Raw genomic sequence first — 27,987 nt, 5'->3', positions numbered from 1 at the left:
TTTCCTAAAGAGTCATAAACCAAAGGGCTGAATTACTTCCATCATAACTTGCAATGTCACCGTAATAGTTTATAAGGACAGATAAGATTACATTAAGGATGGCTCGGTTACTCCTAACATAAGATTATAGTGACAGAGCCAGGGGAGGCCATTGTGAGGCATTGGGACAGGGCCAGGCAGGCTTTCCCATGAGGCAGCTGCTGGGCTGGCGGGAGGGGACTTACCTTTCAGGTCTCTGATGAGCTTCTCGCCTGTGGTGATGTTACCCACTAAAATCGCCTGCAAGGAAGACAAATGCCAAATCAGACAGCTGATAAATGTGTGCCAAGAGATGAACACAGACAGGAACGCGTGCTGGGAGAGGAACACAGGAAGGCGGAGTGCCCAGAGATATGCGTGCTGGGAGAAGAACACAGGAACGAGTGCCCGAAGAGGAACACAGGAACGCGTGCCTGGAGAGGAACACAGGAATGCGTGCCGGGAGAGGAACACAGGAATGAGTGCCGGGAGAGGAACACAGAAAAGTGTGCCCGGAGAGGAACACAGGAACGCGTGCCCGGAGAGGAACACAGGAACGCGTGCCCGGAAAGGAACACAGAAACGCGTGCCCGGAGAGGAACACAGGAACGCGTGCCGGGAGAGGAACACAGGAATGAGTGCCCGGAGAGGAACACAGAAAAGCATGCCCGGAAAGGAAAACAGGAATGCGTGCCCGGAGAGGAACACAGGAACGCGTGCGGGAAATGCTTGCTTTGGGAGTAATCTGGCAATGGTAGGGAAGTCCCCAGAAGGGTACTGGTAAAACTCTTCTACCACGGAGACAATTTCCTAGAGAAGTATTTCTTTTACACGGGTATGGAGGGGTGGAGAATGAGAGACTAAGAAGGCCCACTCTAGGAATAGGACTTCCCCAGCCAAACTTCCTGCTGCTCTGGGCAAAAAAGCATGCATTTGCTAAACTGCATGGATGAATCTGTCCCAGACCCCACAATCTCTCTCCAAATATACATGCAAATAATTCAGAAAGGATCCTCAACTGTCCACATTCACTGCAGTCTGTCTCACAGCCAGAAGGTGAAGTGATCTTAGAGCCCATGAGTAGACAGACAGACACATGGTGTATTGCACGTGTATTACAGGTGTATTACAAATGTATTACAGGTGTATTACAGGTGTATTGCATAGCCTTTAGGGAGATTCCAGTGCCGGGTGGTGGTGGCACACACCTTTAATCCAAGCATTTATTTGAGAGGTAGAGGCAGGTGGATCTCAGTGAGTTTGAGGACAACCTGGTCTACAAAGAGAGTTCCAAAACAACCAGGACTGTTATAGAGAAACCCTGTCTCGAAAAACCAAAAAGAAAAAAAAGAGAAGATTCCAACACACATACAACGCAAATGAACCTCTAAGACTTGGGGTTAGGTGAAAAAAGAGGCCACTCACAAAAGGAAATTTTTTGTTTGTCTGTTTTTGTTTTTCAAAATTGAGTCTCTCTGTGTAGCCCTGGCTGTCCTAGAACAAGCTCTGTAGACCAAGCTAGCCTCGAACTCACCGAGATCTGATCACCTCTGCCTCCCAAGTGCTGGAATAAAAGGTGTGCACCACCACCACCATCACCTGGCTATAAAAAACTGTTGCATGGACTCCACTCACACGAGAAACCTCAAGCAGTGAAGCCCCAGGACAACCAAAGAAAGGTAGTTTCCATTGCTGAGAGGGGAGGGGGACAGCCATGTGGGGAAGTGTGACCTCCGTGACACAGAAGTCCAAAAGAAGTAAAAACAAAACCAGTTGCTTCTGCAGGTTTTATGACCTGTATGAAGTGCATGTGTTTCTTACAGAGCTGGCAGTGAGCAGACTGGGGTACCTCTCTTCGCAAACGCAGGAGGAGAATATGCTAGAACAGCTCTGAGGCAACTGGAATTTTCTACCCCATATGGTCTTACGGACTGCAGTTATCTCAGCCCTTCATGGAGTAAAGCAGCCCCAGACACTGTGGGCAGAGGCGCACTGCATGCAGAGAGAGACAGCTGACAATACTGAAGTCTGATGTAAGGAACCCATCCTGCTGTGCTTTCTTGTTTACATTTCCCCACAATTACACACACACACACACACACACACACACACACACACACACACACACCCCTCTGCCACATTTATAAAAATTAAATCTTAAAGTAGGATGTTGTGGTGCATAACTTTAATCCCAGCAGAGGCAGGCAAACGTCTGTGATTCTGAGACCAGGCAGGTCTATTCAGAGGTCTAAGGCAGCCAAGGCTATTCATCTCCCATGGCTGTTTCCCAAACCTACAAACAACAAAGCCCCCTTCCACAGCATGTCTTCCCATGTGTCTCCAGGAAATGCCAGGAGCTATCAACAGGGCTCAGCAGCTATGGATGGGGCTCGTGGGAAAGCAGGCACAGGAAAGGGAGATGAAGGCCTCTGCAGCAGAGTTCTCTCCCCTCCCCGTCCTCCCTCAGGACTCAGCAGAGATGGGGATTCCTCTCTCCAGGGCACAGACACAGGAACCAGACTCACTTTCCTCAACAATAGTCACTGAAGCTAATAATATCTCTCTAGCTTTCCCGTCTGCCACGTCAGAGCTGGCCACAAACACTCTGGGCCACATTAGCTCGCACTGCAGAGGGGCCCGACCTCAGAACAGCAGACGCCCAGGTGGCCGGCCCACAGCCTGGGTGTCTCCTTTGGCGGCAGCTGAGCATGTCCTGCCTCCCCACGCATCCACCCAGCGAATTGGGAACATCACACCAAGCTCAAGCATGAAGAGGGCCATTGACCGGGGTCTTTAGACTTCACTCCCGAAGTCCTCTTGTCCTGGAAACTGGGTGTGTTTCTGTCTCATTGGTTTGTCTTTTATGAGAGGGTATAGTGATATTCCATTTGTATTTTAATAAAGAAAGCTTGCCTGAAGATCAGAGAGTAAAACAGCTGCACCCATCAGCCTTACAGACCAGGCAGTGGTGACACACACCTTTAATCCCAGTAGACACACTAGTTTATCATAGAAACCAGGCAGTAGTGGTGCACACCTTTAGTCCCAGAACTAGAGAGGAATATAAAACAGGAGGAGACAGCTCTCAGACAGTCTCAGTCTGAGATTCCTGGAGGCAGGATCACCATTTTCAGACTGAGATGGAGGTAAGAGCAAATGGATGGCTGTTTTGCTTTCCTGACCTTCAGGTTGAACTCTGACTTGATCTTTCACGGTGAGTTGTGTAGGGCTCTCTGTCACTGTGACATTGATCAGGGTTTCAGAAGACACTGGCAGGCCACTGTGATAAGGATCATGGAGAGGAGCTCACACCACGGTGACCAGGGTGACCAGACGGACACAGGAGGCAGGGACAAGGTAGTCCCGAGGTCCTTTCCTTGGGGAGTTGTGAGCAAACCGCATACTTCCAACATAACACAAGCCTAGCTTGGTGAACTGTGGGGTTTTACTGGGGGGGGGGGGGGGTGTCACAGCAATGGGAGTGAGGGGCTACTACAGGAGCATGGCTGACTCCGAGGCTCCTCACTGAAAATTCACCTCGGCATTCAGGAAAGCTGTACCTTGGAGCTCCCCTTGCAGGCCGCTCTATTAAAGACTCCCCCACAATTCCTTCTTGCCTGTGTAACCTCTGGAGGAAAAGTTTCATGGTGGTTCAAGCCTCCTCAGTGAGCTTCCTCGGTGTCTGAACACTCTGGCTCCCTCCAGGAGGGAGTGGTTCAATTGGAAAGAAACAGGCTCATCAGATGCCCCCAGCGACCTGTTTCTACAGCCTCCTGAAATAGCACTGCCAGCTGGGGCCAACCCCATGGTGCAGGCGCCTATGCATGGCAATCCACAGCCAAACCACCGAACGCGCCGCAAAGGCTGCCCTCCTTTTCCATGGCTGCAGTCCAAAGACGTTCCATAGGAGACCTGTAGACCTAAGGCAGCTCTGCCTGCAAATCCACCCTCCACACATGAAAGCCTCTGGCCTTCACGACTACCCGATTCCCGCACCTCTATATAGCCAGTGTTCTGAACAGCAAGGAGCCGAATGGTGTCTCCCTCCTGACTATGGATGTTTTGTGAGGTTGGGGGGGGGGGGGGACAAAGAGCAGGAAAAGCATGGCTGCTCTCTGTCAAAAGGGCGTCTGCAGGCCAAGTGCACACAGGCTGGCTGCACCACACAACCAAAGCAACTCCTACGAGGATATCGAGGATATCGTGTGCCTTTAAGGAGAGCAACATCTTCCCACCTTCACAACTGGGCTGAGCAGGAAGGCCCAGCCCACAACTCCAGTGGAGGACCAGGGTGTGCCACACCCATTCTGGGATCTATTCTCACTTCAGGAGTTTCAAGAGTGACCTGAATGGGGGGCAGGGGGAACACACACACAACCACCTTTCTGTCCTGCTCACCTGACCTAGCCCCAGGGGCCTGTTATTTAACCCAATAGTCTAAACTCCAGGCCAAGTGGGCTTTCCTGACTTAACACACCCTTGGGAAGGGCCCCAGGCCTCCTCTCTGCACTGCAGCACCACCCTCTGCTCAGGACAGCCACCAGCAGTCCGCCATCCTGCCACAGCCGCTTCTAGTCCAGCAGGTTCTGCCAAGTGAAGTAGAGAAAGCAACACTTGTATGCCTTCAGACTGTGCACAGCTGTATGACACCCTCAGACTGTGCACCGCTGTATGACGCCCTCAGACCGTGCACAGCTCTATGACGCCCTCAGACCGTGCACAGCTGTATGATGCTCTCAGACCATGCACAGCTGTATTATGCCTTCAGACTGTGCACAGCTGTATGACACCCTCAGACTGTGCACCAATGTATGACACCCTCAGACTGTGCACAGCTGTCTGCTGGAGGACACCATGGGCCCATGTCAGTGTGTTCTCTGGATACATGTGATCCTGCATAGCAAGGCCGGAACACTCAATTCCACTTTCCACACTCATTCCCAGTAAGGTTGTGATGCCAGCATCACATGGGTGAGTGGTTCCCCGCAGAAGCAAAGCTGTCTGAATCATGTTCTGCTCCTGTAAGCAACATTGTAAAACTCACCAGTTTACCGCAGTGGACTCTGGTGGCGTCTGTATTTTGGTTTGTTTTTGGTTCCCTATCTAGGGCGAGTAGACATTTCAGTCCCCTCAGGACAGTGTCACACACAGGGAGAACCAGGACATTGTCAGCACCTCAGGGCACCCTAGCAGGCTGAAAGTGAGGGTCTCCCTGCCAGAGGCCCAGTTCTTCCCCTACCTCCCCAGGGCTTCTGTTTTTGAAGAGGCAGGGCTCACACCCAGGCTCACAGCAGCTGTGCCTACGGGCATTTCTTTCTCTGAGCACAAAGCAATGTGCAGGCCTCTGTGGCTTCCTTTCCATCAGGGCTCAGAGATCTTTTCCATCACAAAGGAAATGCACTCTAAGAATTTTCTTCATGCCCTGCTGCCGGCTAGTTCACAAGCTTGGCAGGAACACAGCAAAGACAAATGTCAAGGCAGACACAGCTGCCAGGATGCCACAGACAGACACTGACAGGGAAGCTATTTCTGACTAAGGTTTGGCAATCCACATGAGCGAATGGCAGAAGGTCCACATTTGTCCAACAGTTCTACCCAGTAGACAGGGATCTCCGCCTCTTGCCCTGCCCCAGACCCAAGACGGCACCCAAGACTACAGAAGATCACTGGACCCCAAATCAGCCTTCTGACAGGAAGGTAACCTTGGGAGACAATGCAGAGCCTCACATGATGGAGGTGGGTCTTGTATCTTATCTGTTGCTTTCACTGGTTAACTAATAAAGAAAACTGCTTGGCCTGATAGGCAGAAAATTAGGTAGGCGGAGTAGACAGAACAGAATGCTGGGAGAAAGAAGCTGAGTCAGGGAGTCGCCATGATTCTCCCGCTCCAGACAGACGCAGGTTAAGATCTTCCCTGGTAAGCCAGCTCGTGGGCTACACAGAATATTAGAAATGGGTTAGACCAATATGTAAGAGCTAGCCAATAAGAGGCTGGAACTAATGGGCCAGGCAGTGTTTAAAAGAATACAGTTTCCGTGTAATTATTTCGGGGCATAGGCTAGCCATGCGGGCGGCCGGGTGCCGGGAACATAGCCCGCCGCTCCTCACAACACTCACACAGGAATGTTACAGGTTTCTGTCAATTAAAACCTCAAGCCCAGCTGCCTCTTAAATCTTTAGAAACATGTTTCTAACTGGGAATCTGAGGCAGGAGGATTGCTGTGAGTTTGAGACTAGCCTGGGCCACACAGTACGTTTCAGGCCAGACTGCCTCCAAAAAAATGGAACTAGAAAGATCGTTAGCAGGCAAGAGGATTTCTGTGCCATCTCAGGGACCACAGTGGCAGTCCCAGCAGTTGTGCTTGCTCCCAGCTCCAAGGTAGCAAGACAGGAGGACTGCCAAGCTTGTTATCTCCAACCTAACTGAGAAAACACAAGCCCAGGACACAAGAGACCCTGCCTCAAAGATATAATCAGAGGACAGCAACAGAAGAGGACACCCCAAGGCCTCTAGTGGCATCTACTCTGCACACACATGTACACATACCCTCACAGACAGATATATACATGCAAAAAAAACAACAACAACAAAGCTCAAACTAACAAAAAAGGACCTTAGGCAAGCATGCAAGCATTCCGACCTCAGCTCAGGCACCCAGCACCTACATGAAAAGCCACACTGCGGCACAGACCAACAATCCCAGCTCGCAGGAGACAAACAGGAGGGCACCTGGGGTCTGCTGACCAGCTGGTCTAGCCAAGGCCAAGAGCCCCAAGCTCAGTGAGAGACCCTGTCTCAAAGCATAAGGTGGAGAGTGGGGAAGGGAGGCTGACATTAACCTCCGTTCTCCATGTGCACACACGTGCAGGTGCACTCACATGGACACACACGGGAACACGCACACGCAGAAGGAAGAACAGCATTTAAAAACATGACTACAATCAAATCCTTTGATAGTGCTCACACAGGCAGAGGTGTAGAGTCCTCCCTTGACAGCTGGCCAGCCTCCCCAATCTGCTTACAATGGCTATGGAGGAAGTGACAGTTGACACAGAGGCACAAGATACTGTAAATGGGGTAGATGCACCTGTAAACTTCCTATCACTCTGGGGGTACCCACAGAACTCCTTAGGCTAATGAAAGCCCCTCTCCCATGTGCCTGGTATTCACAAGAGAGAGGCAAAGACGTGGAAAGCCAGAAGGAAGAAGGCCGCATTTCTGGGGGGGAGGGGAGGTAAGCTGCAGAAATGTGTCCCCAGGGGATCTCTGGAAGCTTGAGGACAGGCGGAAGGCTGTCCCTGGTGTCTACAGGGACAGGATCCTGGTGACTGTAAGACTTAAAAGTCCTTTAAGACTTCTGACCTTGACAAACGGTAAACTCCACGTGGGCTTACTCTGTGGTCATTTGTTATGGCAGGACTAGCAGGTAAAGACAAAACCATCTTCTTGGCTGGGTGTGAGCTCCTGGCACCTGGCCAGCAGGAAGTCAAACAGGTGTGTGTGTTGGGGGGGGGGGGGCAACAGAGAGAGACAGGCAGAGAAGCAAGAAAGAGAGACGGGAGGTGGGCAAGGCCCAATTTTTTTTGTTGTTGTTTTTGTTTTTCAAGATAGGGTTTCTCTGTGGTTTTGGAGCCTGTCCTGGAACTAGCTCTTGTAGACCAGGCTGGTCTCGAACTCACAGAGATTCGCCTGCCTCTGCCTCCCGAGTGCTGGGATTAAAGGCGTGCGCCGCCACCGCCTGGCTAAAGATTCATTTATTATGTATACAACTTTCTGCCTCCATTTATACCGACATGCCAGAGGACGGCGCCAGATCTCTTTACAGATGGTTTGGAGCCACCATGTGGTTGCTGGGAATTGAACTCAGGACCTCTGGAAGAGCAGACAGTGCTCTTAACCACTGAGCCATCTCTCCAGCCCCTGTATAGATGTTTATATCACATGCATTTAATACTCAGGCCACCAAAGGTCATTGGAGGTTAAGGAGGCTGTGGCCACTTTAAGGAATGAACTAGATATGAACTCAACAAAGACCTCAAAGGAAAACTAACTACAAGAAGAATGAGGACCTGAGCAAATGCCTGAAAAACGAACATAAAAAAGCATTACTTTTGGGAGTGAGAAAGCTCAGCAATCTAAGCTAGAAGGCTAACCATCAAAGTTCACAGAGGCAGGGGAGAATGCAGAGACGAAGAAGGGGCAGGCACACCCAATTTTATAATTTATTATGATCCTCAAGTAGTATCTGGGTGCCTTGTGAAGGCTACAGATATGTTTTAAGTTTAAATTCCTGTGCTTAAGAGATCTAGAAAACAAAAATGCCTCTAACCTGTAAACCCCACTTGCGCAAGGCCAGATACTTCCGGGAATGCTGGAGGCTGTTGTTCACGGAAGGTAACAAGCTGCGTATTTCCACTCTGCAAACAAGGTTGTTTGCTAATTGCGCGGGATGGGCTGATCACACACAGGCAGGAGGTACATCAGGATGTATGCTTGCCCCCGATTGGACAAAGGGAGGAAGTGTGTAGCCTTGTGGGTTTTACCTTTATAAGCAAGGGACACAAGGAATTAATTCACAGCCATTCAGTGGGAATCCCTGGTATGGACCTGGCTAGTGACCATCATCTTGATCAGTAGTTAATAAAGCTCGATTCAAATTTGGCTCAAAAATTGTGTGGATGATCTCATCCTTGCTGGGGGGCAGGGGGTGGTTAACAACCTGTAATCCCACCATTTGGGAAGCAGAGGCAGGAGGACAGGAAGTTCTCAGGTGGCCTGGGATGCAAAAATCCTGTCTCTAAACGTATAAAATGTGGGTGGAGATTACAGTTGGGTCCTATTAAGCTTCTGGAGGGGTTGGTACCTCACACTTGCTCAAGGACCCCAAGCCCCACCCTCATTTGAATTCTAGGCAAGGCAGCAACCTTGGTGCAAGATATAAGGATGGGCAGTAAGGTCTCACCTGGTGCAGCTTCCACCAATGCCAGCAAGTTTGAATAAATAGAGTCTAGTTCAGGGGCTAACAGAAGGCTCAGCGATGAAAAGCAGAGAAGGCCTGGGTCTGGCATCCAGCAAATGCAGCACCTCACAACCATCTGGAACTCCAGCTCCAGGGGATCTAGGGCTCTCTTTTGGCTTCTGTAGATACCAGGCACATACCTGTAGCATTTCCGTGTAGGAAAAACACTCATACACATATACTAAGTAAATCTTTTAAAAATAGTTTAGTTCAACCTTGTTGTCATTCACTCATCACCCTGGCCTTCACTAGCTGGGCATGGCAGCGCATGCACAACTTTGATCCCAGCACTCAGGAGGCATAGGCAAGTGGATCTCTGAGTTCAAAGCTAGCCTGGTCTATCCACCGAGTTCCAGGACAGCCAGGGCTACACAGAGAAACCCTATCTCAAAAACTAAAACACAAACAAACAAAACCATTCACTTAGGAAAATTCAAAAGGCTAAAAAGAGAGCGTTTGTTTATCTCCTTTTTAGCCTTGATGCCACAAAACGCATGATCTCAGTCTGCAGTCTCTGGATCAGCAGCCGCGGCACAGTGACCTGGGACCAGACAAAATGTGGGGGCACAGAAATGTGTGGGCAAGCCTCTTAACAAGAGCCCTAGGCAGTCTGAGACAGCACGCACTGCTTTAAGTCTTTTCCCATGAGCTCTCAGGTAAGTTCAAACCCCACGGGGAGGCACAAACAGCAGCCAGCTTGATGAACTGACCGATACCCCAGCAGCTGACCAGCAAGCAGGGAGACTCTCAGGGGAGCAGGGACCGGCCAAGGGTGATCTCACCTTCCGTGACCCTCTCCTGCAGGGGAAATGCTTGGGACCACTCGTATGTCAGGACCAAAGCTTCGCAGATTTTAGTATCTATATCTACATAAACTTGACATGTTCAGCACACCTCATCTGAAACAAGACATCGGAAACGTGCCCAAGTCCACACCTGTTTGAGTCAGGCGCTGAAAACGTCTCAGACTGTGGCACACTTCGGATATCACATTGTTAGAATTGGGGTGCCCAGCCCTTTGCATATGTGCGACCCTCAAAGAGCAAGGGCAGAAAGCTAAGAACCTCCTGAGACCTACCCATGAGTCTGGCTTGTTTGTTTATGGAACATGACCCCCAAAGCCTAAGCCCAAATCAGCTTCCTTACTGATCACCCACACTTATGCCAGCCAGGACAGCCACTGACCGTATTTGACAATATTATTTCTATTACTTAAAATTAAATCCCACCCGTTAGTCCCTTCAGCCACCATTCAGCCATTCGACAGCCTCACGTGGCTAGTGGCTACCGTGCTGCAGAGGACCGACAGACAACATAACCACCATTGAGAAAACTCCACCGCTGGGCGTTGCGCCTTAGCAAGACTCCCTCAGAAGACCCACGAAGAGACACTGAGGAACTGGACTGGGAGCTGGGCCCGGTTACCTCAGAAGGAGCAGGCATTTGGCGATGGAGGAAGGACTTCATCCCTGTCACACAGCCAGCTGGCCTGTCACAGTCTCCAAAAGCACAGACATGAGGGGCTGTGAGTGTCTGGGCGGGGGGCGGGGGACAGGCAGACAGCCACACCACCCGCAGGTCCCCACCATCCAGTCACATAAGTGACTTTCTCACCCCACCAATAAAGGAAGAATGTAGCTGGAAGCCAAGAGGAAGCTGGCCCTTGGAGCCATCCAGGGTCTAGATCTCACCCTGGGTGACGTCTGCAACAAAAGCAGGAACACTAAGGATGCTGAGGCAAAAGCACTGAGTTCAAGGCCAGCCTGGGCTACATAGTCAGGTCAAGGCCAGCCTGGGAAACTTACTGGGACCCTATTCCAAAACTTAAAAAACATCTTTAAAAATTTGGAGCAGGGAGCAGATGAAAGGGCCTGGATTCAATCTCCGCTACTATGAGGAGAACAGGAAGAAGCCTGTGGAACCTGACTCTAGAGGTGATTAGACTGAGGGATGCCTAGACTGGTATGGGTTGTAGAGGGTAGACGGGGGGGGGGGGGGGGGGGGGGGGGGGGGGGGGCGGTGAGTACACCCTGCCACAAGCTGGGGCTGGGGTGGAATTAAGGCACGTCCAGGGGAACAGCAGAGTCCTCCCCGCACAGAGCCCTCCCCGCACAGAGCCCTTCTTCCTCCATGAAGCTGTTTCTCTGGGGCATTTGTCTCAGGGACCTGAGACCATAGCCCTCACACTCGCCTCCTTCCAACCAACCAGCCACGGCCAGGGAGGGAGAGACCCCAAGTGGCCGTGGCTTTGGTGTACTTTGGTGTGGAAGACACTAATGCTGTCCACTGTTTTAGACGTGAATAAACAGTTTAGTCACATAAAAAAAGAAAAACCAAGTGGGCTTAGGAGGTCAATGAACAGCAGGCATTTGTTCAGCTGGTCTAAGGTGCAGCTGACAGCCCATTTGCCGATCCCTTTTTGCTGACGGGGTTAGAGAGCAATGCTTTCCGTGTGACGTTCTCAGTTTTGTTTTGTTTGCCTAAAAGTATATTTCATATTTAATTTGCATTTGTCTCTCCCTGTAGAGCTTTTTGTTTTCTCTCCTTCCAATTTTGCATTTATACCTTCCATTCAGAAATCTTTGAGGGCACTGGGTTTTTGTTTTCTGGACTGATGGTATTTTTTTAGATCTTACGGAGACTAGTTCTTGACACGCATGTTCAGTATCCTTGGTTTCTAGGCTGCCTCTAATCTGTGTATGAGATGCCTGAAGACACAAAATATCTGTCTATGATAAGTATTTGGCACGGCCTGGAGAAAAGAAAGGGGTGAACGCCAGCAGGAGATTCCACTCTGCTCACTCCCCCACTGCTGACAGCTGCACCAGTGAGCTCACCCAACCCCACCCGGAACACGGCCACATGGCCAGGTAAATGTCACTCAGAAGAGGGCGGTGAGGACAACGGCCTTGCCTTCTCGTCCTGGTGCAGCCTGTGAACGTTCTCCATCTGGAAGCTGTGGCTGGACTGGATCCTGTCGAGCTGCTCCCGCTGCTTCTGCAGTTCACCCTGGAACTCATTCTTCTTCAGCTCCACAGCGCCCCTCTCTGCGGCGGCCCGGCGCACCCGGCCTTCCAGCTCCACGATGCGTGTCTACAAGGAAATCACAGGCCCGAAGGTCCATGTCACAGAGATACTGCCAGCTCCCTCAGCAAAGGCCTCACAGTACCAAAGCTTGGAGCCCAATGATGAACAGAACAAGGGAAGGGGTGTGTGGAAGCTTTCCCAGAGGACACAAGGTGGGGGGACTTGCTAAAATACTTTAATGAGACACGTGCCAGAGGCAGCCAATCACCAATGCATCTAGGGGAAGACTGAGCCTACCCTCTGCAGGACTAGACAGGGCAGAGCAAAAGCAACACGCGTGTCCTAGAGGGCAGGAGGCCTCAGAGGTGATGGAGGAAGGTCATTGGTTAATTAAATAAAGAAACTGCTTGCCCTGATAGGTTAGAACATAGGTGGGTGGAGTAAACAGAACAGAATGCTGGGAGGAAGAGGAAGTGAGCTCAGAGACGCCATGCTCCCCTCTCCTGGGCAGACGCGATAGCTCTGCTCTCTGAGGCAGACACATGCGATGAAGCAAGCTGCCAGGTCAGACATACTGAATCTTTCCCGGTAAGATCGGTGCTACACAATTTATTAGAGAGGGGTTGATCGGGATATCAGAATTAGCCAGTAAGGGCTAGAGCTAATGGGCCAAGCAGTGTTTAAATGAATACAATTTGTGTGTTGTTATTTCGGGGCATAAGCTAGCCAGGCAGCCGGGGTGCTGGGGACACAGCCCGGCCGCTCCTATTACTACACAGAGGAGCTCAAGTCTGTCAAGAAGACACTTTGTCACTGTTTAATGTGTGTCTTAGGTAGGTTTCTGTTGCTATGACAGACAGACATGACCACAGGCACCCTGGGGAGGACATGGACTATTGGCTAACATGTTCCAATCACAGTCCATCACTGAGGGAAGTCAGGGCAGGAGCCTGAGGCAGGAACTGAAGCAGAGACCATAGGAGTGTTGCTTACTTGTTTGCTCCTCTTGGCTTGTCTGGCTGCTTTCTTTCTGCACAACTTTGGTCTACCTGCCCTGGGACTCCTCTCTCCTACCAACATGTGTATCACCACACACTGGGATGGCGCACCCACATCAACCACTAATTAGAAAATGCCCACAGGCCTGCCTACGGACCCATCTTACAGAATGCGGTGTGAACTGTAACTCAACAGTCTCAGAGTGCAGAATGTGGTGTGAACTGTAACTCAACAGTCACAGAGTACAGAATGCAGTGTGAACAACTCAACAGTCACAGAGTAAGCAGTCCTGGGCTGGGGAGGGGATTGGGACCTAAAATACCATTAGTGTGGGCTACGGGAACCAAGGAATTGACAATGAACAGGGAGCACGTGGTGCTGTCACCCAGCGACTTTAAACATCACATGGCTTCCATGCATGCTAAATAGACGCGATACCTGGAGTTCCATGCTTCTTGAGCTCGCGAGCCAGTAGTTGAAGCCCAGCACAATGACGCAGGCCACCAGGGCAGCCATGATAAGGGGTGGAGACTTCATGCTGCGACGCCCATTTCCCAATCCCATCATCTTAAAACCAGGGCTGAGGATCTGCCAAATAAAAACACATTAAGTTTCCACACTAAGACAACTGTCCCCAAAGCAAACCACAGGCAGGCAACCGTGAGGGAGCACTGACTCACGTACTCTGTGACACGCGGGCCCTTTTCATGCAGAACATGTACCAGTGCCCACAATCACAGGTCTACATGCCCGAATGGTGAGGCCAGGGCTCCGGGATGAGGCTCGTGGATTGGCGCCATTCAGGGACCCAGGCAAAACAAGCTGGAGTCCTCAGCATGACACCGTACCTCTTGAACCCTGAATTGCTCATCTGTACAATGGGAGCACCACAGCCCTCAATGTCTGGTATGACCTGAGATTGCTCACGTTTGCAAACAGGAATAGCAAACCCTGTGTCCACATCTGTGAGAAATCTGACATCTTCAGGCTATCCAGAGAGTGGGGGAAGCTTTGGTCATATACCCCCACATCATATCTGTCACCCCAATAAAGCCTCCAGAAGCAAAGCAGGAACACCATGCTAGAAGTGAGTGTGAGCTGTTCCAAGTTACAACATGTGCAATGTCGCCACTCAACAGGAAGCAAAGAGTACTTGTCCCTCCCAGGAGCAGGGATGGGAGTCAGATATGCAGTCAGGCTGAAATGGGGTGGGAAGCATGAGCCTGAAATCCCCATGAAACCGGGAGCCAAGATACACCTTTCCTTAAGCAGATCCATGGCTTCCATCCAGAGCTTTGGTTACGGTGACACAGAAGTGGCTCGTCCAAAGGGGATGGCTAGTGACAGACCCCAAGTCTGCTCTCTCCTGTACCCATTCCTCTACTGGCTGTTCTCCTTTGGCTCCACTGTCCACTGAGGCAGAGCTGATAGACATCACCAGTGGGCGGCTTGTGAGTGTGACTGCAGCAGACTGTCTAGCCAACAACTCCAAGAGAAAGAAACGCCTCACTGTGGTCTAGAGCATGACTGCCAGGGAAGACATGCCAACTGCAAAGCCAGGGACGACCCAGCGTACTGCTGGGAACAAGGGTCTCAGGTGGGGAAGCAGCTGCATGGAGGGGGAGAGGCAAGGCTGACCAGCAGGGCCAGCAGCCAGCTGAATGACTGAGTGATCGATCGGCAGGGCCAGCAGCCAGCTGAATGACTGAGTGACCGGCAGGGCCAGCAGGCTGAGCGGCTACACTGGACGAGGACTGCAGGCAGGATTCTCACTTTTCCTTGACCCACTTTAGACTATAAAATCTAAACCGTCTAAACTCTGCAAACCTCCTCCTCCAGACCTCCCTGCGGTGAACATATAAGAACTGTTTATTTCTGTGTTAAAAGTCTATGTCTTTGGTGGTGGGGTTGGGAGAACAGTTCTGTGGTGTAGACCAGGCTGGCCTTGAACTATCTGGCCTCCAGTCCCAGTCCCCCACCTGCTGCCACCACAGAGAGGGGTAAACAGCTCCATGAATCAGGAAAGCCATGGGAAAATCTGTGGATTCTCATGGCTTTACTGTGTTTTAAAGTTTTAACCAACTTGTTAAGTTAATATTTGCTTAAAAGATAATTTTGTCTAAGACTCTGTAGCTCAGGCTGACTTTGAACCCTTAGTGATCCTCCTGCTCCAGCCCCCGAGGACTGGGATTGCAGGCATCAGCAGCCACTATTCTATGCCTAATTTTTTTCCCCTTGTTTTGGAAATTAGAAAAGATCCTGAGGATGTGGCTCAGTGCAGCCTGTGTTTAGCGCAAACAAGGCCCTGGGTTAGAATCTCAGCACCAAGTGGACGATGGGACTAGAGACCTTCGTTTAAAGGTGTTTGGTTGTTGTTTGTTTGGATACGGTCTCTCTCTATGTAGCGCTAGCTGTCCTGGAACTCACTATGTAGGCCAGGCTTGAACTCAAAGAGATACAATTGCCTTTGTCTTGCAAGTGCTGGGATTTAAGGTGTATGATACCACACCTGGCTAAGAAAGGGAGGGAGGGAGAGAGGGAGGGAGAGAGGGAGGGAGGGAGGGAGGGAGGGAAGAAGGGAGGGGGAGAGAGGGACACTGGCACATCCAACACTTATTAAGTATTTCTCATTTTAAAAACTTTCCATTTTTAGGCCAGGTGGTGGTGCACATCTTTAATCCCATCACTCAGGAGGCAGAGGCAGGCGGATCTCTGTGAGTTCGAGGCCAGCCTGGTCTACAAGAGCTAGTGCCAGGACAGACTCCAAAGCTACAGAGAAACCCTGTCTCGAAAAACTAAAAAAAAAAAAAATTTTTTTTGCACAGATTTTTAATAAAAAGCCAAATACATTTGAACAACAGATGAGAGGAACCTGGATAGCCATGCTGGCCTTACAGTCAGGGTTTTAGTCAGCTTGACACAGTTCTGGTCATCTGGGAGGAGGAGCCAACTGAGAGAACCACCTCTCTTCCAGACTGGCCGGTGAGCAAGGCTGAGGTGCATTTTCTTGGTTAGGAATTGATGTGGAGGGCCCAGCTCACTGTGCGCAGTACCACCTCTGGGCAAGCGGTCCTGGGTTGTATCAAAAAGCAAACTGACCAAGTCATGTAAAGCAAGCCAGTAAAGGGTATCCCAACATGGTCTCTGCCTCAGTTCCTGCAACCTGGCTTCCTCCAAGGATGAACTGGAACCTGGAAGTCAAATAATCCCTTTCCTCCCCAGGTTGCTTTCGGCCACAGTGTTTTCACTTGAACAGAAACCTGCCTGGGGCACAAAGTCACTGAAGCAGAAATAACACAGCTTCTGCAAACAGGGTTGGGGCCACACCTCTGTCCTTAACCACAGGCTGGGCTCCACCTAAACCCGGACAGCAAGCTGCACAGCAGAGTAGCTGGTTCAAAAATCACCCTGATGAGTTCGCCACTCCCTGCACAGCAGCAGCAAGGTCTTCGAAGGCTGGGACCACCACGCTGCTTCTGAGTTTAAAAACCAGACTTGTCTCAAACTGCTTCTGAGTCAGAGATCAGCAAGCACAGTCCCGGGCCACAGCTGGCATTGCCTGTAAACTCGGCTTGACTGATAGGGCCATCCTCTATAGCTGTTTTCCAAGCATAAGACGGAAGTGAACGGTTAAATCAGAGACCTCTGAATAGGACCATTGTGGAGTTTAAACATTAACAATCTTTAAACAGCGACAAACTTCCTCTAATAGAGACGTAAGGTCATGTCCACCAAGTCTGGCTAACTTCCTCCATAAAGTCATCAGGAAGTCCAAAGGCTGCGGTCCTCTCACTTCTCACACCCAGAGATAAACTGCGACAGTAAACCGCGGCCCTCTAATTCTGGACGTCTATATTGTTTCTAGAAAGTGAAAAAAGGACTTGGTGGGTGGGTCACGCCTGGCACCCCAGCTCTCAGGAGGATGAGGCAGGAGGGCAATCTCCAGGCTAGCCTGAGCTCCACAGAAAGACTCCGGGCGAAGCAGCCCCACCCGGTGGGTATAGGAAAGTTTCAGCCAGCACAGTAATGACTTTCCTGCCCTGTGTTTACAACGGCTGTACCGCAAGGTAGATAACACTACCAGCAAGGTAGATAACACTACTATGCCTGGCAGTCATCCTTAGTGCCAGCATCCTGACAGTGCTAAGGCTAAGTCCTCCAGAGAGCAGACTGCTCACAACACCCACAGTGCTAAGGCTAAGTCCTCCAGGGAACAGAACTGCTCACAACACCCGCAGTGCTAAGGCTAAGTCCTCCAGGGAACAGAACTGCTCACAACACCCGCAGTGCTAACCCGGTGTACGCAGCCTTCCCATTCACTTCTTACAGAAGAGTAACATGCCATGGCTCTGTCTAAAGCAGCTTCCTTGCCTAAAGCTGGTCTCTGCATTGATCAAATTCCCTGCACAAGCGTAGGCACAGCTAACATGTCCACCAGAATGTGCCCAGAGCAGCCCTGTCTCTGCAGGACCTGGCAAAAGCGATGTGGGGGGAGTGAGTGGGGGGAGCGTGGTAAGGAATAACCTGTCTGCTGCCTCAATACCAGCAGCAGAGAGAAGCAGAAAACACCAGGTCTCCAGTTCTGCTGCCAGGACATCAGACCAATCATTTGACTAGAGTAACAAACTCCTGCCACTGCTAAGAAGTCAGCAAGACAACAATATTTTAAAACTGGAAACAGCCAACGACCCATCTTGAAGTCTCAGCCTCCCAAATTGAGTTTCCCAAGGACTACAGCCCTGGCCAGTACTGTGCAGAGAAGAATCACCAGCAAAGGGAAAATCATAGTGTTAACCTAGAAAACAAAACCACAGCATACAAACTGTAGAGTGCAAAGGCTACAGAACAGGCAGTAGAGTATGTTTCTGGTTTTGCTGGAAAATGAAAACAACTTAAGGACATCCAGGGCCTGAATATGGTTTCCTGTCCTATACGCGGGAAATGCATAAAAGCCAGGACACCGACATGCTGTAGGCTGTAGGACCGTTCCCCCACTGTTCTGATTTTGTTTTTCTACAAAAGCAAAATGGTGAAAAGAAGTACGATGCAAGAAAGAGATAAAACTCTGGCCAGACTGAGAGCTGCATCTGGGGCATGCCACACCTACCTGTTTAATCCACTCTGAGAGCTGCATCTGGGGCATGCCACACCTCCCTGTTTAATCCACTCTTGAGAGCTGCATCTCGGGGCATGCCACACCTCCCTGTTTAATCCACTCTGAGAGCTGCATCTCGGGGCATGCCACACCTTTCTGTTTAATGCAACCATTATGTCACATGCGCACCAGGAAGTGGAAACGCAGGTCCCCTCCACAAGGGTGCCTTGGGCTGGGCACCACCACCAGAAGAACAAGGTAGTAGGGGAAGGTCTCCAAAGAGACATAGGGAAGATTCTGCCATCTGAGTCAGGTAATTTGCAGGCCATTCTGCAGGGTTGACCCTGGTGTCCTGGTTTGGTTTCTACCACAACCAAAAACAGCCTGGGGAGGAAAAGGTTTGACTCATACAGTTCCCACATCACAGAGGGATGTCAGGGCAAGAACTCAGGGCAGGAACTGATGCAGAGACCATGAGGGAACACTGCTCTCTGTTGGCTCTCTGTGGTTTGCTCAGCCTGCTTTCTAATACCATAGGGACCACCTGCCCCCCCGCCGCCCCCCCCCACAGTGGCCTTCCTACATCAATCTTTAATCAAGCAAATGCACCACGGGCCAGATGACCCTAGCTTATACCAAACTTATTAAAAACAAAACAAAAAACCCAAACTAGCCAGCTCACCTGGAGACTGTTGCCCAAGGCGGTTAAGAAACCTAAAGAGAATATCAAGGAAACCAGTCACCTTCAAGAAAAAATGTTTAACCATGGAAGTACAGAAAGTGGAGAGTGCTAGCCCGGCCTCGTGGGGCTCAGATGTGAGAACTGTCTAAGCAGAAGACCAGCTATCTCCTTTGGGACACTACATCCCAGAGGCTGTGGGAGGTGCGGCAGTGAGCTGGAGAGGAGAAACACTCCTCATCCAGTCGCAGGGGAGCGTTGCGGCGGAGTGGAGTGCCGCATTACATCTGCATACAGTGGACACCAAGAAGTCGTCCTTCATTGATTCTCACCAGCTGGGTTATGAGATCGTAAAACACTGACAGTATTCGGACACGTGGGAGCACAAATCTACGTTCTCCCACAGGCACGTCCCTGTCACCTTTCCAACTATCTAGCTGGCCCGTACACAGTGGGGTACATGGCGGATTTTAGCTACAGGAAACCTTACAGGAATGGCAGGCACTTAGGATGGCGTGAAAGGCACAAGTGAAACACAGGCAACTCAACGATAGGTCAGGCCAGGCACAGGCTCTGCACGGGAGCCACGCGCAAAGTCAAAGCCTTCAGGATAGAAGCAGACCGGACAGGAAATGGATCCTGAACTAAGTGAAAGAATTGAAGCATGGTTCTCTACCGACATTACAGCAACCGCAGCTAAAATAAAACCTGAGTCTTCAGAAATACCGTGAGGACAATCAGCACATTTATTTATATAGAAGTAGAAACACATACAGGAGAGCCGGCTTTGGAGAGGAAAACGATCAGGCTGTGGCATAAGCTGCCGTCTCGTGTAACTGTCATAACGTGCGCATCTGTGCCAGGCGCTCAGATCTCGGTCAGGCTGCGTCCTGTTAAAGCAACACCTGGCGAAGCTCGAGAAAGTCACTCTGGAGAATCGGGAACACCTGAAACCTTCAAGCCAAGTCTCTCCCCAAATAATCACACTTCAAAAACCTAGGAAGCAAACTGGCCTGTTTGTGAGAAGGTTTTCAGGTGTGAAACTGTCAAAGAATTTTGAGTGTTTAATACCTCTTGACGTTTCTAAGATTGAAGCTAAAGCCTGGGTGCGCGCTATGCATGTTTATATGTTGATGTGCACAGATGTTTGTCGATGTGCACGCATGTTCATATGTTGGTGTGCACATACATGAGGGAGGATGCCCCGCCACGTCCAGCATCTTCCTCTACAGATCTCTACTGCCCTGTTTGAGCCAGGGTCTTTCATGGAGTCCCCTGGGCCCTGGTCGACCACACCAGGGGCCTCTGTCCTGTCTACCCAGTTGGGAATGCAGTCCTGCACTGACACTTTTGTACACACACCCCTAGCCATTTCCCCAGCAGGACAGGAAAGGCATCTGAAGGCCACACCTCCTACCTTTATTTTTTCCCTTTCCCAAACAAGAAATGCCTTTTTAAAAAAAAGAAACTACAGATGTTATTTTTCATGTTAGGTCCTAAAGTAAAGGAATCTTTAATTTTTTTTAAAGAAAAAAATGACAACCATGTAAAGAAATTTGAGGGTAAAACATTGGGCTCACGGGCTTCCTTTCCCCTCGGCACCCCAGAATTCCCAGGGGCTGCTCCTCAGGCCCCTGCTTCCAGCAAACTCCCTTTCCCAGCCCTCCAAACCGCCCCTCACAGGCTTTGTTCCCAGGTCCTGTCTTTCACAGGACACTGCAGGCCTTCCCTGCTGAGGTGGCCATGGAAACACACAAAAAGAGCTCACACTCTTTGTGCCCTAGGCCTAAAAACAAACAAATGTAAACCCTTCCCATCCCCCACCAATCACCAGCTGAGAGTCACCAGTAATTACAAAGCAGATGGACTTCAAGGCCCAACAGCCAGAACAGGTCACAGGGTCCCATCACCCCCCCCCCCCACACACACACACACAGGCTCCCTGCAAGCAACATTTGTTATTTTTGTACAAAATTCATTCATTTAAATGTGCAAAATATAAAAATCATTCCCCAAGAGGAAGAATTAGGCCTGAAAAACAACATAATTTCTTTCCATGTTTTAAGACTTCAACTTATCATTCACTAACACTTTCAGGCGGGTCCACCCTGACAAGATTGTCTACAGCCAACTGGCTACCGTTTTCTGTTTGCGAGGGAAAATGATTCCTGCCTGTAGTGAGGGGACCAGCTCTCGAAGTCAGGAGTTGCAGTGTGCTAACTCAGACCCAACAGTACCGCTGGCGACTTCCCAGCCCCCAGCCCTCACCTTCAGAAACACAACTGTCAAATCTGACCCAAGCTGTCCGCAATTCATTCAGTCACGGTCACTCATTCCATCACTGCTGAACAAACAGTTCATAAAACGCGTGCATTTTACTCCGCTTCTAAAGAACCTTCCTCAATATGGAAAAGGGGGGAGGGGGGCTGCGACCCCTAACCAGACAATTCGAATGCGACACCTGGAAACAGCTAGCCCGTAGTGACCTCCCCAAAGTCACCACTCTAAAAATGCTAGAAAGAACTCATCAAAACTGGCATTGTTTCCCTACCTTGTCTTACATCTTTAAAGTAATTGCCAACATTTTTAAATACAGCGTAGAAAGCGTATCAAAACCCCAGCGAGCGCTTCTAGAACAGAGCAAAAGTAGTTCGGTAGTTCCACCCCGGCAAGAAGCATCCCAAGCAGCCGGCTGCAGCTGCCTGTGCCTGGCGATCCGGGGGCCTCGGGGGCCACTAGCAGGGTTTGCTGGGGAAGAAGCAGAAGGGGGAAAACTAAGAGAGAGGAAAGACCGGAGGAGGACAGAGAGAGAGAGAGAAGAGAAGGAAGTAGAGACATAAGAGGGAGGCGAAGGGGGAGGTGACCCTGAGCCGAGGAGGATGAGGCGGGAGCGGAGAGGGTGCGAGCGAGCAGGGCGGCCCACGTTGCATCCTGCGGGAGAGGCGCGGCGCTCACCTGCGGGGCTGCGGGGTGCCTGGTCCGGTCGCCGTGCGAGCGAGCGAGGAAGCGAGTAAGCAAGGAAGCTAGGAAGCGAGTGAGCGCGTTCTCCGCCGAGGCGCCCCGGGCGGGCGGGCACTTCCGGCCGAGCTGCAGCCCAGGCCCCAGCCCCGCGGCGCCGCCCTCCTCCGCCTGCTCCCCGCCCTGTGCGAGCGCCAGTGCGCTCAATCCTCCAGAACAGAGCAATCGCCTCCCGCCCCCACACCGCAAACGGGTAACCTCCGAGGTAGCCGCGAAGCAGGATTTCGTCTTTTAGGAGAGGTCTCACTGTGCAGTCTAGGCTGACCTGGAGCTCGCTGAGTGGACCATGCTGGCCTCGAACTCCTGGAGCCCCTCCTTCCTCTGCCTCCGAATTCTTAACTCTGGCAGCATTTACCAGTTATTGGGGTGCACGGTTCTGAGTTCTGACTCTGAACACTGGTATCATTCGCATGTTTTTTTGTTGTTGCTGTTGTCGTCGTGGTCATTTTGTTTTGGTTGGTTGTTTTGTTGTTGTTTTCTTTTTTTGCCCCCCCCCCCCCCAGGGTTTCTCTGTGTAGTCCTGGAACTTGATTTGTAGACCAGGTTGGCCTCGAACTCACAGAGATCTGCCTACCTCTGCCTCTAGAGTGCTGGGATTCTTTTGTACGTTTCTGAGCCTCCGTTTCTTAATACATGGCTGCCGCGCACCCTGCCCCTGTGTCTGCGCTCTGTGCGCTGGCACCCAGTTCCCGAGCTTCGGGCAAGGGGCTGGAGGTTAAAATACACAAACACACACAGACAGAGAGACTGCAACACGGGTCATCCTTGAATTCCCCAAGAATGCCCCCCTTATTGTGTTCAAGGGCAGATTATATAGAGATAGCCATGCCCCAGCCAAACCCACCAGAAACCACTCTCCTGCCATCAGGAACTCCTGAAGGTCCAGTGCTCAGAGCAGCTGTAGGCAATCAGATCAGGAGATTTCAAGAAATTCAGAATCTGGGGTCTCACTGCTTCCAATACATGGCTAGGGCTGAAAACAGTTGAAGAAGACTCTCTTCCCAGTATTCCTGTCTGGGTAAAGAAGCTGTTCAAGAGCATGTCCTTGAAACAACTGAGCATTGCTGGATGACCTCACCAGTACCTCCAACCCTGACTTCCTTTTCCCCCAGAGACTGCTTGTGGTTTTTTGAATGAGAATGGCCCTCATAAGCTGATTTATTTGAATGTTTGCTTCCCAGTTGATGAACTGTTTAGGAAGGATTAGGAGGTGTGACCTTGTTGGGGGTAGGTTGTCACTGCAATGGGCTTTGAGATTTTACAAGCCCATGCCAGGTCGGGTTCCCCAACCCTCTGCCTCCTGTTTGTGGGTAAGACATCAGATCTCAGCTACTGCTCCACCACCATGGCCCCCACCCTCTGAAACAGTAAGCAAGTCCCCAGTTAAATCCTTTCTTTCATAGGTTGCCTTGGTCATGGTGTCTCTTCACAGCAATGGAACAGTGACTCTAGACAGGACTCTCTACGAGCATAGGGACATGGTTAAGGACGCTCTTGCCAGGGATTCATAATTAGAAAACCAAGACCTGTATGGGTAGAGGAGCTTTCTCTCAGAAACCATAAGGTTATTAACTCAGAATCACCTTGCCAGAGTGCACCACCTTCCGAGGAGGGCTTGCCGGGGTGTTCTGTGTTCTGAGGGGCTCTTGGACACGGAAACAATAGAGATTACTGTCACCGCTGTGGATTGCATGACAGAACTAAGCTTCATGACCCTGTTACTGAAGACGGCACAGCGCGGTTGCAGGACATGGAGAAATCACCCTGGGACTGAGTGGCAAGCTCCTCCCGCTAGCTAGGCACTGTGCAGGCTGCCACGGGAAAACGGTCACCCCGGGCTAGGCTGAGGACTCTTCATGCCGCACTGTCAGCATGCCGGGAAAGACGTGCTAGGTGGTATGAGGGTGGCACAGACTGTTCCAGATACATCCAGCAACCTGCCCAATGGCTGTAAGGTCACAGCGTTCTCATGGTTCCCATTGAAGGGTGTCTTGAGGCAGCCTAGGCCCACTTACTAATAAACAGAAAACAGATCCCTGCTAATACCTGTTAGTCTAGCAGCCTTCCCCGACCCTGCTGAGCTACCTCCCCTGCTGCATACACACACACACACACACTACAAGTTTATAGAGTAGAAAAAGCAGTAACAGCCAGGCTGGCCTGCAAGGTCATGACCTTAAAAAGCTTTAGATGAGATGAAGGTATAGAGATGAACCACTTGTGGTTTTGTTGAGTAAGAAACCCAGACTATGACACCAGCTATTGTTAAACAGATACAGTATCCCCGTCAAATTGCCTTGTGACTACACCAGCACAGGCAGTGTCTCGCTGCCAACAGCACCTCACCCTTCAGTGACTGTCGTAGATGTTGACAGCTGCTGATGTGACTGTTGTCTGCATGCAGTGCAAACTATCAGGAAGAATCACCTGTTGTCTGCTCAGGCCGCTGTGGGAGAATGGGCAGAAAGACCGTAGAGCTGGGGGAGGGGTGGATGCAGACTGCTGTCTTAGAGCAGAGGGGTTGCTACATCTTCACCAGAGCAGCTGTGACACTACTTGTCTGTGCCCCTCCTAGAGGGGGTCAGGAGGGCTGTTCGCCCTCACCTGAGACACCAGCCCTGCCTTCCTGCACTCCCCTGGTGGTTACATGAAATTCTGCCCCAGCTGAATGTTGCCTCAGGAGGTGCTAGAGCACGTAGACCAGGGAAAGTCAACCGAGATGGGGACTTCATCTAATGCAGCTGTGGGATGTCAGCACCAATCCTGGGGTGCGGCTTTCAGTGATGAACCGTTTGAGGTCGCCCATGCACTTGCAAGGGAGCCTGCTAAACGGCCTCTCCAAGCTGGCCTTTTCCTCCCCCACCAAGCTCTCTCAGCCAGGGATGGGACACACTCGTGCACCGCTCTTCCCTCCGTGCTGGAATGCTGGCTGCCTTATTCCTGTGCAGGCAACCGTAGCCCCTGTGGGTGCACAGGTGCAGTAACCCCATCATGTCCAGAAGACACTGTTTACCCTCAGCCCTCCTCAACCTTTGACCCTTAGGATCTTCCTGCCCCGTCTTAGGAGTCTCAGGGGAGGGTATGTGGTACCGGCATCCCGTTGTGGCCGAGCACTCCACAGACACTCATTTTTTGCACTTTGACCAGTCATGAGTCGCTATGAAGCCTCATCCTGCCCAAAGATAGTTCTAGACACTTCCGCGGTGAGGTTAAGTCAGCGATTCTCTAGCCTGTTGAGCTGCAGGTGTGTATAGCCTCATCCTGCCCAAAGATGGTTCTAGACGCTTCCCTGCTGAGCCTAAGTGGGTGACTCTCAAGTCTGCTGTTGAGCTGCAGGTGTGTGTGTTTAGGAGCTGAGGCACTGGGCTGAGCTAACTTCCTCTTTACTGAGAATTCACTCCCTCTCTAGTTTCCCTGTTTTCTTTTTGACAATCCTTAGAACGTTTAAGCTGCAGGCACACTTCTGTTGTGTGTCTGTGTGCACCTCAGTACGTGTGAGCATTGCTCTGAGCTTCCTTCTCCAGCCCTTCTCCTTCATCGTCCCTAACCAATTGTTGGGTCCCAGCATCACATGCAGCTCTTTTCCAGACGTGTTGACACTCGGTCCTCACAGCCCCATCTTCTTCACTTGCCAATACCACCTGATTGCCATAGGATCCTGCCTGCTTTCCAGGATCATGGCCTTGGTAGGTCTGTCAATCATTGTCTTCCCCCACTGACTGGATACTGTTTTAGCTTTCTCTTTGCTGATTGAACACATTATTGCAAAATTAACATCTTAAAACAACACAGTTTTTTGTTGTTTTTTGAGACAAAGTATCACTGTGTAGTTCGGACTGACCTGGAACTCTCTATATAGCCTTGTCTGGCCTTGACTAAAGTCCTGGGATTAAAGGTGTATGCCACAAGAGCCAGCCCCAGTGACACAAATGTATTTCGAGTTCTGTGGGTTGGAAATGTCACTAAGCTATACACTAAATTCTGGTTGTCTGGAGGGCTGTCTCTTCTTCTAGGCTTTGGGGAGGGTCCCAGCTTGTAAAGACTGCACACGTTCCTTGTTGGGTCAGTAGTGCAGTATTTTCTAACCCTGCTTCCATAGTTATTCCTCTTTCCTCATTAGGAGGGGGTTGCCACTGTTAGGACTTCGTGCTTATGTTGATTTCCCTGAATATTCCAGAATTACTCCCCGCCACCAACTGTGAATCCTCAACCCAACACTTGCAAAGTCCTTTTCATCATGAGGAGGCAGGCCCAGGTTCTAGGACATGGACCGTCCTCGCGGGGCCCTTTCCTGCTGACTACAGACCCATAACTTCATGGTCCATTGCTCTGTTCCTGGAACCCAGTGATGGGCTAGCACTGACAGGTATAGCCCTGTCATCTCAACAACGGCACTCTCTCTTTCATCTCATAGAAACGTCTGTGGGTCTGGTTCCTATTTACTCCAAGCAAAGCCTGGCTTTTCAACTTTGGCTTTCGAGCCAGACCTGAGAATATGCTGAAATCAAACTTAATACCCAGTACAGAAGCAAATGTGCGGCTCTGCCCGGGGTTCTTCCTGCTACCCTCCGCCATTTCTTAGAGGGATGGGATCCTTCAACAGACCCCAGGACTTGCTAAGACTCCAAACGAAGCTTCCAGCGGGAGGGGTCTGATTTGTGTGACAGTCCCTCAGCCTAGTACGGATTTCTCTAGACTCTATAGAGAAAAGTGGCCACTAATCCCCATTAAGACTCCACACTACTGGGACTTTCCTGACAAGGAGCCTGGATAATCACTAAGAGAGAAAAGAAGCAGGCAGGCAAAGAAGAGCAGATATCCTCCATTCTGTCATGAGCGATTCGGAGAAATGATGGGGGTTCAGAGGAGGGTGAGAAGAGACACAGACACGGAGTGCTCTAGCTGACCTGTGAAGGGGACGCCACACAGCGTTGGCGAGGCTTAGATCTACAAACCTAGAAAGGCAGGTCTGAACAGTGAGAAGAGAATTCGGACACTTGGGTGTGGCTCTAAAGAACCGCCTGAAGAGGCCGGTGTGTCGAAGGCTTAGTTCCCCTGCAGCAGCGAGCAGACGTGGAGGTGGGTGATCATGAGGGGTCTAACTTCATTAGTGAGTTAATGCATTTTGATTTGATGGTGTTATTGGGAGGGGATGGAGTTTTCAGGAGTAGGTCACTGGGATGCGTCTTTCAAGGTTCTGTCTGGTCACTGGGATGCTCCTTTAAAGGTTCTGTTTGGTTACTGGGATGTTCCTTTAAAGGTTCTAGCTGGGGGGGCTGGAGAGATGGCTCAGTGGTTAAGAGCATTGCCCGCTCTTCCAAAGGTTCTGAGTTCAATTCCCAGCAACCACATGGTGGCTCACAACCATCTGTAATGAGGTCTGGTGCCCTCTTCTGGCCTGAAGACATACACACAGACAGAATATTGTATACATAATAAATAAATAAATAAATAAATAAATAAAATAAAAAGGTTCTAGCTGGTCACTGATCCCACCCTCCTTCTGCCTCTGTCTGCACAGATGGGCAGCTACTCTCTACCCGGCCCTCCTCCCATAGTATTCTGCTGTACCACAGGCCTCTTAACAAAGCCGCAAGATCACCACGGAGTGAACACTGTAAAACCATGGGCCAAAAAGCCTTCCTCCCTTTCAATGTTTGCTCTTAGGTTTCAGTCCCAGCAATAAAAGAAAGCCTAACATAGATACAAAGATGGGGCCAAAGAATCATTGCCACTATTTTTGTTGGATAATTTTATTGTGGTCAAGAAAGAATGTGGCATATTCTCTGAGGTGCACAGTAAATGTGTATGTATAATATTCTTACACATGAGGGGCAAGATTGCATTCAAATACATCAGTAGACACAACAAAATGCAGATGAAACAATGGGCTAAAATTTCACCTGAATGACTTTAAAATTTGGTGTTTTATTTGTTTGGTTGTTTGGTTTTAGTTTTGTTTATTCTAGACAGGGTTTCTCTGTGTAACCCTGGCTGTCCTGGAATTCACTCTGTAGACCAAGCTGGCCTTGAACTCACAAAATTCCGCCTGTCTCTGCCTCCCAAGTGCTAGGATTAAAGGTGTAGGCCACCACCACCTGTCTGATGTTGGTTTTATATTATACAATTTT

At 50.5% G+C, this 27,987-nt stretch overlaps 1 protein-coding gene across 5 annotated transcripts in view; it reads right to left on the bottom strand.

Annotated features, from left to right (window-relative positions):
* Nucleotides 1-21,943, bottom strand: part of LOC121453182 (Golgi membrane protein 1-like) — a 39,622-nt gene extending 17,679 nt beyond the window's left edge. Inside the window, exons 1-4 of one of the 5 annotated variants that reach the window (XM_041659714.1) lie at nt 21,794-21,943; nt 13,503-13,652; nt 11,952-12,131; nt 225-279 (exon numbers count right to left, since the gene is read on the bottom strand). In XM_041659714.1, coding sequence (XP_041515648.1) covers nt 225-279; nt 11,952-12,131; nt 13,503-13,631 — 364 coding nt within the window. In that variant the 5' untranslated portion in view covers nt 13,632-13,652; nt 21,794-21,943. Of the gene's footprint in view, nt 1-224; nt 280-11,951; nt 12,132-13,502; nt 13,653-18,171; nt 18,293-21,389; nt 21,574-21,793 lie in introns of those variants that run through there. The other 4 variants (XM_041659715.1, XM_041659717.1, XM_041659716.1 and 1 more) reach the window with 4 other exon arrangements.
* Nucleotides 21,944-27,987: the final 6,044 nt, after the last annotated feature.

The sequence above is a fragment of the Microtus oregoni genome, unplaced genomic scaffold, assembly GCF_018167655.1.
Source record: "Microtus oregoni isolate MIOR12 unplaced genomic scaffold, Mior012 000011F_ref0000422, whole genome shotgun sequence".
NCBI classification, from domain to species: domain Eukaryota; kingdom Metazoa; phylum Chordata; class Mammalia; order Rodentia; family Cricetidae; genus Microtus; species Microtus oregoni.
The sequence above is the reverse complement of the archived record's forward strand: the minus strand, read 5'-3'. Positions and strand labels throughout refer to the sequence as shown.